Consider the following 16,350-nt stretch of genomic DNA (forward strand, 5'->3'; position numbering starts at 1 on the left):
AAAGTTTTCTTACTCTCTTGATATTTTCCCTTGGCCACGGGCTTGTCCTTCAACCATGCACTTAGGCAAACTGGCATCTCTTAGTTGGCTGGTCTCCCTGCATAAGCTGCAACTCCCCCCCACCCCTTAACAAGAACTGTTTTCTGGAGGAATATTTAGCAAAAATAAATGGAGCAAAAAATACTGTTCCAAAATCAAGAATGACGGTCCTGTAACTATGCATGAAATAAAAGTAATTGTAAATCTCTGCTGCTAAGCAGAGATATATATGTATTGTGGTTTAATTTAATCTAAGGAACTAGTATTTAATTGTTTTTGTTTTCTGCAACAGTACAAAAATAATTAGGTATAAACAGGTCAAAAAAATGTTGTTAACTAATCTGGGGATCTGTTTACTGATCTAATATAATTAGTATTCTCAATGGTCTCTTCGTTAAGCTCACTCTTAAATCCTAGTTAACAAGAAACCTTCAGCAAAATAATATCATTAAATTATTCCTTGGAGTAATATTTATTTAAATTAATATTAAGAAAAAAAACTATCCACCTAAATCCAGCAGGGAAATATCTGTCAGCTGTTGGCTCACACTTTTGCAGTTTAGTTACGCAAAGAATTTAAAGAACTCTAAATTAATGGTCATAGGCAAAATGGGTGATTGTGCCTCGTTGCTTACCTGCATGTGTCCTTAGATTTTTGAATTCACCACTGTTGTGTATTTGCTATTTTTTCAGAATTTTCCTATATCCTTCACACTGTTTGTAAACATTGGAGATACTGTTGCAGAGTATGCTGTATTGCGAGGAAAACTCACAACATAACATATTGTCTTACAAATATAGTACTGTAAACATAGTGCAACAGTGTAGAGGTACTGTAGTTGAATACGGACTGGCCTCCCTTTCCTGAGAAAGAGCAAGTCATATGGAAGAAGAAACCCAGTTTTTGATTATGCATGAGGAGTAATGAACCACTGAAACAGTATATAGTTCTGCTTTCAAGTCCTAATCTAATTTTAGGAGCTAATTAAATATAACTACATCATGGTTCCTGAGAAGATAATGAGGAGAAAGAAAGGGGTCAAAATTATTAGTGTAACACTGAGCATAACATAAAAGAACAAGAATAAAGAGACCTCTTTCCTCGCAGGCTTACCAATATGATGCTGCTGGAAAGTCTCTGTTAAAACTGCTTTGCATTGAGAATTATTATTTTCTTTCATTTCTTTCTTTTATTTGTATTTCACAACATTAATTTAGTCATTTTCCATAACCGCTTGTCCTATGCAGGGTCATGAAAAAATCCCAAAAATGTCAGGCAAAGCCACTTGCAAAATCAGACTTTTTAATAAGCAAAAATGTGCAGTTCACAACAACTGTAAGATCAGATCTCTGAAGAATAATGACATCAGTGATTTCAGATGTGTTCATTCTCAGCATGATCATTTTTAAAAATATAATATATACCTTGTTATTAGACTGTTCATTCAATGTAGAGAAGCAAGGCTACACATAATTCATAATGTTTATTCAAATATACTGTCACGATCCGCTCCGTTCAATCCCGATGTGTGCCACGCCCACCTCATTACCTCGTGTTCAGCCCTGATTGTGATCACCTGAGTCCTGTTATGTCTAGCTTGTCTTTTGTATTTAGTTCTCGTCTGAGTCAGTCTTCCCCAGACTTGTCATTAAGAACATAAGAACATAAGAAATTTACAAACGAGAGGAGGCCATTCGGCCCATCAAGCTCGTTTGGGGAGAACTTAGCTAATAGCTCAGAGTTGTTAAAATCTTATCTAGCTCTGATTTAAAGGAACCCATGGTTTTAGCTTCCACTACAATAGCAGGAAGACTATTCTATACTCTGACTACACGCTGTGTAAAGAAGTGCTTCCTCAAATTTGTTTTAAAATGTTCTCCCGCTAATTTCCACTTATGGCCACGAGTTCTAGTATTTAGACTAATATTGAAATAGTCATTTGGCTGAACAGCATCCAGACCCGTTAGAATCTTATAGACCTGAATCATATCCCCCCTTAGTCTCCTTTGCTCAAGGCTGAACAGATTCAGTTCCGCTAACCTCTCCTCGTAAGACATTCCTCTAAGACCAGGAATCATTCTTGTAGCTCTTCGTTGCACCTTTTCTAAGGCAGCAATGTCCTTCTTGAGGTATGGTGACCAAACCTGCACACAGTATTCTAGGTGGGGTCTTACCAAGGAATTATATAAGTGTAACATCACCTCCCTTGACTTAAACTCCACACATCTAGAGATATAACCCAACATTCTGTTCGCCTTTTTTATTGCTTCCCCACATTGGCGAGAGTGGGACATGGAAGCATCAACATACATACCGGGATCTTTCTCGTAATCAGCTACCTTTATTTCAGTGGAACCCATAAAATATCTGTACTGTATATTTCTGCTCCCTGCATGGATTACCTTACATTTATCTGTGTTAAATTTCATCTGCCAAGTATCAGCCCATTCGCTAATTAAATCCAGATCCCGTTGAAGCCTCTCTGCTGCTAGATTAGTATCTGCTACCCCGCCCACCTTGGTGTCGTCTGCAAATTTAACCAGTTTACTGTATGTATTCGTGTCAATATCATTAATGTAAATTAGGAACAATAGTGGTCCTAAAATTGAACCCTGCGGTACCCCACTATAAACGGAGGCCCACTGTGACATTGTGCCTCTAATAACTACTCGCTGCTTCCTATCAGTTAGCCAGTTTTTGATCCAAGCTGCCACAGTTCCTAAAATTCCTGCAGCTTTAAGCTTTAACAAGAGCCATTTGTGGGGGACAACATCAAAGGCTTTCTGGAAATCTAAGTAAATCACATCATAGGCCTTTTTGTGATCAATTTCACTTGTAGCTTCCTCAAAGAACTCAAGCAGATTCGTTAAGCAGGATCTACCTCTCCTAAATCCATGTTGGCTATCCTTTATAATGTTATTTGCATCTAGGTAATCTACCATTTTCACTTGAATTATAGCTTCCATTATTTTTCCAGTAATGCTAGTTAAACTGATTGGCCTATAGTTTGCTGGATTACTTCTATCCCCTTTTTTGAATATGGGTGTTATATTAGCATGCTTCCAATCTGATGGTACCACACCCGCAGATAACGATTTCTGGAATATTAAAGTTAAAGGTTGGCTAATAATATCCCTCATCTCTTTTAAGACTAAAGGTAAGATGCCATCAGGCCCCTGCGATTTATTTATTTTGAGTTTAGCTAGGCTTAGTATCACATCAACCTCAGTTATACATATATTGGTCATAGGCGATGCTGTATTCGTATTAATTGGTGGTAAGTTACTTGTGTTCTCTATTGTGAACACCCTTGAAAAATAATCATTAAACTCTTTACCATATCAATTTCTTTATCAATTATAAGGCCCTTACTATCCTGCAAATTAGTGATTTCAGATTTTAGTGCTCTCTTGGAGTTAAAATATTGGAAGAAACCTATGGAGTCAGAATAGTGCCATATGTACTTGTATGTGTACTTTCCAAGTTGCACCCGTAAAAAGAAATTTGCTCGCACTGAACACAATTTTCATTCGCAAAAAAAAATATTTTGCAAATACAAGTCAATATTTTTTGTAAATGCGAAACCAAACATCTTCATAAAAATATTTTTTACAAAGATAGAATGATTTTCAAGTACAAAACCTGTATTGGAAATCCAAGTCCTCTTGCAAATACCAACCTGCGAGTGCAAATTCACACTTGCGCATATAAATAATTTTGGCACTAATTTGCCTAGCGCTTTGCAGATAAATATTTGCTCGCATAGCCACCAATCAAATTAATTCATTTTCTAGCCAATCATAAAGCTGCAGGTAAGGTAGCAACCAATCCTGGCCTTCCAGTAAAAAAAACCGCTGAAGAAGACGAAGGTACCAGAGCGGGACTCTTGTACAGGAAAATGGACAGTAGTCAGCACGGGCCGGTGAGTTCTGTTTTGAATAAATGCGACTGTACCGATGTACAGAATAAATTACACAATCTAGCAGTAATGATTAAAATGTAACAACAACGCGTTTAATTTGACTCTAGTTCGATTCAGTTGTAGCCGGTTTAATACAAAATTACCGAGACAAAGAACTTTAAAGTTTTTTTTTATTTAAATAATTAACTTCCTTAACCAGGATTACGGAAACCAAAATGATGAAATACTCCATGAAATAGAGATTCGGTTTCTTTTTTTAAACAAACTGTCCTCCATGATGTATATAAAAATCTTGTGATAAATTTTACAGCATATTATATTGTTGTGATCTTTTATTTTTATACCTTAGCTGTTGCTACGAACACAGATCTTGGAGAGGCTCTATGAACGTCTTAGGGGGCGTTCACATATCGCGCCTAAAAACGCGAGGAAAACGCTAGGCGCGTCGCTTTCTCCTTTTTTCCAAAAGCGCCCGGGCGCTTGCGCTCCGGAAGTGTCTGTCGTTGCTAAGCAACCATCAGCCGCGCTCTCCATTAATTTCAAAAATGTATTTCCACCACCGAAAAACCCTTGCTGTGACTCTGCTACACGATTTATTTACGCAGAAAAGAAAAAAACGCCGTAGTGTTTGGGTGCACCCCATTCTTCAAAAACGTCAAAAACACGGGGAATTTCACCAGCTGATCCAGGAGCTCCGCCTAGACAACGGGAGGTTCAAAGCCTATTTCAGACTTAACAAGGACCAGTTCGATTATATTTTAGGAAAAGTTGGCCCTAGCATCAGCAAACAGAGCTTCTGCCGTGAAACCATCTCTCCTGCACAACGGCTCTGCATTTGTCTGAGGTAATTACCGTAATAACCGAAATGACCAAAACACAAAATAAAAGAAATATAACTGAAATAATTCTATATAAAATCTATATAAACAATAACAAATTATATATAAATCAATTCTATAAAAACAATGATGGATTTAACAAGGAATTAGTTATATGCATTAAAATATTTTTAAGTAACTAGTACAGCAATTGTGTGTGTGTGTGTGTGTGTATATATATATATAGTTTACATATATATAATCTATTATAATTAACTTAATTATGGTCTTATGGACTATATTATACACACATTAAATATATAAATGTACATTTGTTACAGGTATCTTGCAACTGGGGATTCTTTTAGGACCATCGCCTTCAGTTATCGTGTGGGTCACTCTACAGTTGCAGGCATCATAAAAGATGTGTGTGAAGCCATATGGGACAACCTGGTGGAAGAATATATGCCGCCACCTGACAGGGAACGCTGGCAAGAAATTGCAGCTGATTTTCAGCAGCTATGGAATTTCCCGAATTGTGTTGGAGCAGTAGATGGCAAGCACATAGTGATCCAGGCCCCTGCCTCCAGTGGTTCCCTTTACTTCAATTACAAAGGCTCCTTCTCAATTGTTCTTCTTGCTGTTGTTGATGCACGGTATCGCTTTCAGGTGGTGGATGTTGGGGCTTATGGCCGAAGTAGTGATGGTGGTACATTGGCTGCTTCAGCATTTGGAAGAGCACTCTGTCAGGGCACCCTTGGCATACCAGAGGACAAACCTCTCCCTGGTGCAGAACATCTGGGGCCCATGCCGTATGTGTTCGTTGCGGATGAAGCCTTTCCCCTCAGGCGCCACATGATGCGTCCACATCCTGGCCAGAAGATTGGGAGAGAGCAAAGACTGTATAACTACAGGCTTTCCCGTGCCAGGCGAATGGTGGAGTGCTCGTTTGGCATACTTGCAACACAATGGCGGCTGTACAGAAGAGTGCTAGGAGTGACCCCGGAAATGGCAGAGAAAATCGTTAAGGCTACCTGCATCCTCCACAACCTTTTGAGGGTAGATCAGGCAGAGGAACCTCCACAAGTACCATCATCAGAACCTGACTCAAGCACAGGAGCAATGGGAGATCTCCACAGGATGAGCAGCAACAATTCTTCTCGAGAAGCAATCACCATCAGAGAGAAGTTCACACAGTACTTCTCATCTACCGAGGGTTCAGTTCCATGGCAGGAGAATATTATTTGATGTTACATTAAAAAAATTTTTTTAATGTATTGCATGTATTTGTATAAACATATGTACATAATTTATATTTATTTATAATATTTTACATATAAATCTAACATGTTTTCCTTAATATAACAAAATAATAAACTAATATGTAATATACTACTAATAAATTAATTACATTTCAATACAACTTGCCTCATTGCCATATTTTCAAATTATAATTTATTGATCAGTTCATTCGTTCACATTTACATGCATTAATCAACATACACTTTTTAATTAAAAAAAGAAAAGAAACAAAAATTTAAAAATAACACAATAATAACAGTCACCTCTGTCTCCACTAACCTCCTCACCTTACTCAAACTCGGCTTCATAAAGAATTCGCTCGATTTTCATTCGCACTTCAGCTTTTTTTTGCAGAGGAAGTCTTTTAAAAGTTCCAACGAGGCTCATGAAATAGAGTTCATCGTAGTCTTGAGGTTTACTTAGGTTGTTTAGAATGGTCTTCTGAAATTCAGAGAGGTCTAGTTCTTTACTTCTCTTCCTCTTTCCCACTGAAGGACATCGAGTAACTGGGGTGACAGGTGTAGCACAGGACTGGATGTTTGCCATCTGGCTGCTGCTGCTGGTCGATGCCAGGGGCTCTGGCTCTACAGGAAGTAGGGTCATGGTAATAAGGCCCTCACTTTGACTAAACTAGGAGAATAAAAGAAAGTTTACTGTAGCATAAAAATAAATCACAACTTAAGATTGATTATGTTATTATGTATTAGCTTTTACTCGTACTGCAAAGTAAATACTGCATATTTTAGTTATCCAAACACAGACAGCTCTACAGAAATACTTTCTATATAGAATCGAAACCTATGTAGACAGCTTTGAATTTATGCTACCTCATTAAATTCAGAGTCTAGCTGATCTGAGGCAGGTGAGATGTTGGATGACGTAGGCCTCTCCTTCACAAATCGCTCCAGAAAGCTCAGAGCATTCATGAATTTCCATTTTCTCTGACTTCCTCCCTCAGAGCCACTTTTCTTCTCCCTTTCTGCTTTCCTCTCCTTAATATACTTATCTCTCAAATATTTCCATTTCTTTCTGCCCTCATCCTCTGAATAAACGTAATGATTAACAGTTTCATATAACCTTACATGTTTGCAAACAATTGTCAGTGACTGCCAGAGCGGTATTCACCTCGATTTTTATATTTGTAATACTTCTCAAAATACTATTAATGAGAAAAAAGTGCATTGCGCGACACTGAAAAGTTTTATCTTAGCAAGGAAAAGGTAACTAGCTAAGGGCTAGCACGACAGTCAATAAACATTAGTGTAAAAACGGTATTTTGCTTACCAGTTATTCCAAGCTCCAAGCCTATGCGTCTCCATGCATTGTTTCTCCTATTGGCGTCAAAATAATGGGGGCTTGACAAATCATAAAGTTCAGGAAATCCCTGGACCAAAATAATGAGCTGCTCCTCCATGTTTCTGCTGAGGCGTCAGTGTAACGGAAAAGGCGAGGAAGCTAATTGGTTGAATCTTGTCACATGACTCGCGGTGCGCTTGCGGCATTTTGAAAAGTTGAGATGTTTCCAACTCGTCACGGCGCAGACGCGCCTGAAAAAACCGGGCGCGTCGCACCACGTGCGCGTCGCGACCGCGTCGCTTCCGTTATGAGCGCGGCTGCCGCGCGTCTACATTTGAAATAATGGACTTGAGCGCGCAAAAGACGCGATATGTGAACGCCCCCTTATGCGTGTTCTTGATCAATGGCCACTGGATATGGACTTTCTAGAGTTTACCTGTCGCCAGGACCTGGTTTTTCTTAATGCTTTGTCTGAACAAATTGAGGTGCCACCGCAAATCTTTAGTGGTTTAGTCGACATCCTCAGTATGATTGAATACGAAAAAGAACTCCACCAACAGCCCGTAATCTTGGAGGAGGACAAAACTGGTCCTGGGCGTCCGAGGCTGCATTTGAATGAGGATCGTCTCTTACATCTTTTAGGCATGCAGCTGCCAGTTCCCTGTATTGCAAATTTACTGGGAGTGTCTAAACGTACTGTTTTTAGAAGAATGGCAGAATGCAATGTATCTGTCAGGGGACATTACAGTACTCTATCCAATGAGGAGCTTGACAGACTTATTATTGATATAAAAACATCAATGCCTAATGCAGGGTACAGAATGGTCAGAGGAGCCTTGAAGGGAATTGGACATCTGGTACAGTGGGAGAGGGTGGTGGCATCTATGCATCGTGTAGATACAGCAGGAATTTTGTCAAGGTTGACTCAGCTTGGCTGTGTTGTAAGGAGAACCTACTCTGTACCTTGTCCAAAATTCCTTTTCCACATTGACACCAACCACAAGCTTATTCGGTGAGTGTAAAGTAAGTATTACTGAAAATAAAGATACCTTTTTGATACATTGTTGTGTTGCACATATACCTCAGGAACATAGCTGAGAAATTCTTAGTGCTCAGTGAAATCATTCCTTGTTTACTGTTTGTAGATATAACATTGTCATATTTGCCAGCATTGATGGATTTTCAAGGAAGGTTGGTAATAATAATTTGAATTTTTAAACATGGATTAAGTTGGCTGTTTTGTTTTGTTGTTATACTAAAATGTTCACTTAATTGCTGTAATTATCACAAAGTAATTTGGTTGCTACTAATGAATGGTTCTCATGTTCTGTTATATAGATCATGTATCTTGGAACTGCAAACAACAATTTGGCCTCTACCACACAGATTTTTTAACCAAGCTGTGCAGCAGTATGGCTTTCCACTGAGGTTAGATTAGTTTACTATTTACCAGTGCAGACAGGTCAGAATAACAGTAATACAGCTTTCTATATTCAACTGTTTATTGCATTTTATTTCCAGGGTTCGGGGGGACCACGGCAACGATGAATGTGGATGTTGCCAGGTTGATGTTCACAGTACGGGGAACAGGAAAGGGCAGCTACAGTATATAGCTGGAAAAAGTGTGCACAATCAAAGGTACAAATATAAACAAAACTTTATGTAAACAAGGTCTCTGAGATACAAGAGTTCTCTTTTTTAAAGGACATTATAAAGTGACACATTCATTGATGTGTCACTGTGGCCTGAAAAGATTTTGCCAGTGACTTTGGTTATTATCTATGAGGCTAATACATTATACTGGAAACTGGCCATATGGCTTTATTGGGCTATGCTACACAACCCCAACCAACTTTTTTTCAGTCACACTGAGACTATCTCACTCCTCTCTTTCTCTCTTCAATAATAAACAAAACACTGTATTAACAAAGTCTCCACACTGGTACTGGTGTTGCCATTCCTTATCTTAAAACATGTCCAAGTTGTTGTCATCCTCTGCATAGACTTACCAGCTTGCCTAGAGGAGTATTCTCTGTATTTGTTCTACTGTTTCTGATTGACAAACTAAAATTTTTGGTATCCAAGAATTTTTATGAGTATATGAGTGCAGTGAATATGGAAATACTTATGTACTTTATCACAGAAGTAGAATTCATTTAATAATGTGATTTTCAGACACTTTTTAGTTTAACCAAAGTGTATTATTAGTCTGTTGATGAATGTATAAACCAAGGGAAGAAACAAACTAATAAAAAATACTGTTTGAATGTTCATCCTAGAATTGAAAGGCTGTGGCGAGATGTATGGATGGGTGTCACCTGGACCTTTTATAATCTCCTTCACAATTTGGAGGAACAGGGGAATCTGGACATCTCTGACAGTGTGCACCTGTTCTGTTGCCATTACGTCTTCATCCCTCGGCTTCAGACAAGCCTTCATGTCTTCTGTTGTGGTTGGGATGATCATCCCTTACGATCAGAGGGAAACATGACTCCTAACCAACTGTGGGAAGTTGGCCAAATGCAGAATCCCATCCCAGATCCAGTCGGTTTGGAAGTCAGTAGGCGCTAAACTTTGCCCGATATATTCAAAGTACAGATAAACTCAAAAAATTTGATAGTATAATGCATTTATTCATGTCATTACAAATAACTGTTCATGTCATTTCAGGAATTGCATATTCCCAACATTGACTGGGAAGATAGTATACAGATCAATTTCCAGGCTAACTATGGTGTGACTGTACCAGAATTGAGGAGTCCACTTACTGAAGAACAGCTAAATCAACTGAGTGAGCATTGACCCACTACGTCCTTCAGACTGTTATGGTGTAGACATTTATCAGGCAACACTGAACTTTGTCCAGTCTCTTTTAGAAGAGAGTGTGCTATGAGATTATACAAGCTAAGGATGTTTTCTCCCTAGTTTTCATCTCATAGCTGTGGCCTCCCAGTTGTAAGAATTAAACAATATTGTAATGTATGTAATGAAAGAATTTCCTATTTAACTGTACTGTAGTCTAGTTGTTGCCCTGTTTTACCAAAGAATACAAACAGCATGTTACCGAATTTAAGAACTTTAATTAGGTTATACCATATAGAAAACAGTATAAACAGTCATGGAAAACTATTTTTTTATAATAAAGCAGCTGGATGACTTGACAACCATCTCTCTATATTAATGGGATCCACACTAAAAAAAATTAGCCAAAGATGCTACGCCTCATAATTGAGAAAAAAAATGTGATCTGGGCTTATTTTCATTTCAGCTGATAGGTAAAAAAGAAAATTAGTAAAACAGAACAATCAGTATAGCTAGAAAGCTTTTATGCTGCAACCCTTAATGAACCTCCGGAAAGCACCAGACTGACTTCTACATATTTTACCAATTAAACAGAACTCTTTGGTCAGAGTATGTACAAATACTGCTCAACGATATGGGTACAATATTGGGTAGTTCTGCTTAACAAACCTGAACTTTACATTTAGACTAACCCAAATCCGTACATTACTGAACTTAAGCAGGTCTGCATGTCTGTCTGAAACGAAGGAAAATCAGTGTAGTGGCCTGGAAGCCGAAGTGTCTCAAAGCAGGTTGAGGTTTTGGGCATAGAGCTGGTGGTGAACTCCACTTTAAGTTCCTTTGGCAGAATTTCCCAGCCTACCCAGAACTTCAAAAGCTTTCTCAGTTCATGGGCTGATGCTAAAGAAAAAAAAAACATTTTATAGTTTATTACAATTATAGTGAACAGTACTGCTCATTTACAGTTTCCATAACATTTCGATTACAATGTGTGATTGCTGCAAAGTGATTCAAAATGTTCTGGTAGAAAATAACTACACCACTGCTGTAGTACATGCTGCAAATGTGTATATTATATTGAAATACATTAGAGGCTTCCAATTATGCTGAATAATTAAAAGTATGTAATTAAATACCATTGTCAATAAATTGACGCAGGTAGCCAGCAATGCGGGATCTGGTATTTGCATCAAGCTCTTCATCCTCATCGTCCTCATCAGAATTCTGGGGCCACACTATATGCTGCAGTATCATCTAGAATACATATGAATTTTATAATTGCAAAAATAAAGCATGCGAAAAATATAAAAGGCCTGGTTAGGTGCATATTCACCTGAGGAGAGTAGTCATACTCTGAGTTTGGAAAAATATGTTCCACCACATCTGGTCTTCCTCTGATAAGTGGCCATAGTCCTGTCTCCTTCAGACCCTTGCGCATCTGTTTAAGCTGACGTGTGGTCCGGCCTAACACCTATAGGAAATTAGGTCTAGGAATAGGTTATACAGAGAACTGTAGTCATATTTACTCATAATAATTCATCTTAACAACAAAGATATAAACTACATCAAGACTAATAAGCCTAAAGAGTATAGGAACTTAATTTTAGCAATTTCAGAAATATATCTGTTCAAAAATATGTCAGGAATACAATAAATACGATGCTGTTCATACTTGTAACATTGTTCACAATTGCTCAAACTATAACAATCTGTGAGAAAATAGATCGGTAATACAGCATGGAGGAGCAGTCTTTCGAAGAGCCACTTCTTGTTGCCGTCTGTGACACCAGGGAGATCCCATGACAGACAAAGCTCCAGAATTTTCTCCCTCTCTAGATCAGTTATTCTGTCATCTTTCTGCAGCTTTATGAAAATACAGGGAAAAAAATCTTAATTTACAACGTAATTGTTTAATAAATTCTACCCTTGTGCAACATACCAGTTGTAGAGTGTCCCGAACATCCAGATCAGGACAGTCTTCTAGTTTTAAAGTCGCTGTCTCTGGCGTACCTCCTGTTAAAACATGGACTACTGCTGGACTTAGTCCTGGCAAACCTGGACCTCCGTGCAAGAAACTGTGTGCCACCATCCTGCCAGCCACTAAGAACAAGTCACTTTCAACCAGAAAAGAGGATGTACTTGCAACAAGGTGACCCTGCTCTCCCTCAAACAGCCTAGTAACATCCATGTTACCTGTAAGATAAGTTGTTAGTTTTGTAAATACTTCAACGTGTGAACACACACACAAATATACACATTTAAGAATGTCTGCAAGTACCTAAGTTAACGTGGAATCCATTTCTAAGTTTATGACAGATGGTAGAGAGGACATAACGGTTCACACCTTCACCAACAGCAGAATCACCTGTTAGATCATATAAATTATGTGGATTATAATGCACCAAAATATTATTTGAATTACCATAAAAGTGGTAAATGGTTTTTAAACAATACCTCTTAGTTTGCACTGAAGAGGAGATGCCCAGTTGACGTTGCCTTTTTTGTAGAAGAACAGAATAGCATGGTCTTGTTCCTCAACACTCTTGTGAATGTCCAAAGTGAAACACAGGGGTTCAGCATGTCTCTCTGCCTTGCACAGTAATTCTCGAGTAAAATGCAATGCAGCTCTCTTGGGGTCTGATGTGGTCATCCATTCTAAAGAATTCAAAAATATGACAAGTATGTTAAATGTTGTCATCATAAATACCCCTTTAATGCCAATAATTCAGATAAACCTTAGCTGGTAATTGGAAATCTTTAGGAAGGGGAGGAGGAGAATTCTTTAAGGAAACACACCTTGCATGTCTGAAACGCTGTGTAAAGGTGAAGGATGCCTGTCAACGTTTCCACTTGTAGAAGGCTGATATCTGTTGAAATCAAATCTACTGTATACATACTGTAGAAGGTGATGCTGTAGCCTACTGTTACTTAAAAGGCATCCAACATTGCGTGCAACATTATATACAACTCACCCCTCATCACAAAAACTGGCATGTGTCTCTATTTCATCAGCAGCAAAGTCCTTTAAGCAAATTGGGCACTGTACAGGGCTATTTTTCTATGCAAAAAACAATATCACACTAGATATCAGAACAACACATATCTGATCATTACTATTTTTTGTTAGTAAGGCACTAAAGACATATTTTGTTACTGTTTTTTCTTAATGAGACAATAAGGAATTATTTATGTGTGAAAATTTTAACCCAGTCAGAAAAAAGAAGTGTTTTCAAGTCAATATATTTTATGTTGACTATATGAAAAATATAAATTAAATTATAAACTAATAACGATGCTATTACCTCAGTGCCTTCTGATGTAACAGGAGTCTCAGAGGAAACATCATGTTCAAGGCTGTTACCCTGAACACACATTAAATAATGCTGATTCTTAGTATGTTTTATTGATTCATATATGGGCCATATATAACAAAAAAAAAACACAAAACTTTATCTATTCTAATTTACAGACTACATGTTACTTACTTCACAGTTGTCCACATGAGATGCCAACAACTGAAGAGGCATATACATGCCACATCTCTTGCAGGTTTTTTTGGGCATTTTAGCAAACTCTTGAGCATCAGGAGGAAGAGGACTCAGGTCCATCTCCTCCTGTAGTGGAGCTACATACAAAACGATTTCCCCTGCATTTGTCAACATTTTAAGCTGCTTTCCAGAATACCCCTCTGACTCTAGAGGGATAATTTGAAGTTTTCTATGACCAGTCCCACCTGTGAAAATATGTAAATTCCTATTTATTAAAATGTTATAAATAAATTATTTTTAAGAAGTACAAATAATGTACATATATTATAAGCTTTAAATGACACCATTTTATCCCAGTTTCGGGAAGCATGTTATAAGTGCGTCCACTTAATAACAAAAGCCAACTGTTGATGATCCTATTGACTAAAAATACCTGCCACCTTTGTAATCATACTTATGCATATTACTAAGCATATTACTCTGACTTGATCTACAAATGCCACTGACAACAACCATCATTCCTAGTTATTTAATTGGCTATTATTTGTGGTTTACTTTGGAATCACAATTTTGAATGCATACAGCTCATCGTTCATCAGCTGTCAAACACAGAAATTTTACAAGGTCACTTCAAAAAATCACTAAGAATTTTCTGGTATGATTCCATAGTTTAAATGCTAGTACCATGTTAGTGCTAGTACTATTTTTGAAAACAGCACAAAATATCACAAACTATTAAAAAATTACAATATACTACATATATATATATAAAGTATATATTATATATTCTATTATGCAGAATTCTTTAGCAGAATTCTTACCTGTGGCTTTATAAAGCATCCATCCACCTGTGATGTTCCCCAGTTTAGGATACTCAATCTCCAGAAGTTTAACAATCTGTTCAGAATAAATTAGCTTTATAAATACTTTTGTCATGTAAAAATGCTATTTAACTATGCATTAGGGTAGTCATATTGTTGAAGCATAACTACAGAACACAGTGTACATATGAAATTAGTAATTATTGAGAACGCAAAGAAAGCATGCAAATAGTATTATTAAGCATTAAGCATGGGGCGGCATGGTGGTGCAGTGGTTAGCACTGTTGCCTCGCACCATCCAGGGTTGTTCCCTGCCTCATGCCCGTTGCTTCCGAGATAGGCTCCAGACCCCCCGCGACCCAATAGGATAAGCAGGTTGGACAATGGATGGATGGATGGAAGCATTAAGCACAATAGACATTTACCTCATCATGTGAGCTGTCCTCAGGCAGAGACACTAGCTTCTTCCCAAGGCCAGCCTGAATAAGACGCATTTCATCTGCCGCTGTAAGGGTGGTTGTAGTTGGTCCCGGTAGTGCACAGAATGTAAGGCTGACTGTTTTATTTATATAGTTTGTAGGTGTAGATAACCTCCGTTTTCCACGTACAGGTCCATCTTTTCTGAACAGCCCTGGAAAGGATCTTGAGAACAATTGAAATAGCAATAAAGTTTGAAGTAATCAGATATCATGTGACGAATGATTAACCTCTAAGAAAACTATTGTAACCTGCACATCTCTTGCTGGACCTGTACACTGCCACTCATTTCAGGCCTGGCAGAACCAGATGCTTGGTTCTGTGTGCCTGTCACAAGTGAAGGAATCCTTTGTGCAGACGTTGATCTCCTACTGTATGTGACTCCTCCAAAGTGTTGGCAATGACAGACATCATTGCCCTTACTGCCTGCTCAACACCACTGGTGCCCTGCATAGTACCATAACCATATTACTGGATAAGTACTGTATCATGAATTACTTGTTTTATGTGCTAATGTAACTGCATGATTAGAATAAAATACTATAGCACTCATATTTAGCTAACATATCTATTCGTTATTATTATAGCTACGTACGGTGTAAGACATCACGAATAAAAAAAACACGGTCTTAGCAGACCTAGTATCAAAACACAGATTTAACAACTAATCGTTAGCAATTCAATTCACTAATTGTTAGCATTCAGAAAGTTTATTGGTAATTTTAAAAACGTTATGTCAGCTCAAACACCCAGCTAAAAATAGATTTAGCATCAGTAAACAAATTTATTGCATCGTAGTTTGACAAGGCGTTACCATATCATTACTGTTAGATTGTGTAATTTATTCTGTACATCGGTACAGTCGCATTTATTCAAAACGGAACTCACCGGCCCGTGCTGACTACTGTCCATTTTCCCGTACAAGAGTCCCGCTCTGGTACCTTCGTCTTCTTCAGCGGTTTTTTTTACTGGAAGGCCAGGATTGGTTGCTACCTTACCTGCAGCTTTATGATTGGCTAGAAAATGAATTAATTTGATTGGTGGCTATGCGAGCAAATATTTATCTGCAAAGCGCTAGGCAAATTAGTGCCAAAATTATTTATATGCGCAAGTGTGAATTTGCACTCGCAGGTTGGTATTTGCAAGAGGACTTGGATTTGCAATACAGGTTTTGTACTTCAGTAAATCATTCTATCTTTGTAAAAAATATTTTTATGAAGATGTTTGGTTTCGCATTTACAAAAAATATTTTTTTTTGCGAATGAAAATTGTGTTCAGTGCGAGCAAATTTCTTTTTACGGGTGCAAATTGGAAAGTACACATACAAGTACATATGGCACTATTCTGACTCCATAGAAACCTTTACTGTCATGCTTAGCCTCCA

At 37.9% G+C, this 16,350-nt stretch overlaps 1 protein-coding gene across 1 annotated transcript; it reads right to left on the bottom strand.

Moving 5' to 3' along the window:
• Positions 1-10,438: 10,438 nt before the first annotated feature.
• On the bottom strand, positions 10,439-15,926 carry LOC111840263 (uncharacterized). The gene is made up of 14 exons (XM_072698086.1): positions 15,855-15,926; positions 14,915-15,131; positions 14,490-14,565; positions 13,666-13,913; positions 13,483-13,542; positions 13,153-13,238; positions 12,977-13,047; positions 12,635-12,835; positions 12,459-12,545; positions 12,120-12,373; positions 11,915-12,043; positions 11,514-11,651; positions 11,317-11,434; positions 10,439-11,080 (listed from the first exon to the last, which is right to left on the bottom strand). The coding sequence occupies exons 2-14, from the start codon at positions 14,981-14,983 to the stop codon at positions 10,863-10,865; spliced, it is 1,755 nt and encodes a 584-aa protein (XP_072554187.1). The 5' UTR covers positions 14,984-15,131; positions 15,855-15,926; the 3' UTR covers positions 10,439-10,862.
• Between the last annotated feature and the right edge of the window lie 424 nt (positions 15,927-16,350).

Source organism: Paramormyrops kingsleyae, chromosome 13 (assembly GCF_048594095.1).
Source record: "Paramormyrops kingsleyae isolate MSU_618 chromosome 13, PKINGS_0.4, whole genome shotgun sequence".
In the NCBI taxonomy this organism is placed as follows: Eukaryota; Metazoa; Chordata; class Actinopteri; order Osteoglossiformes; family Mormyridae; genus Paramormyrops; species Paramormyrops kingsleyae.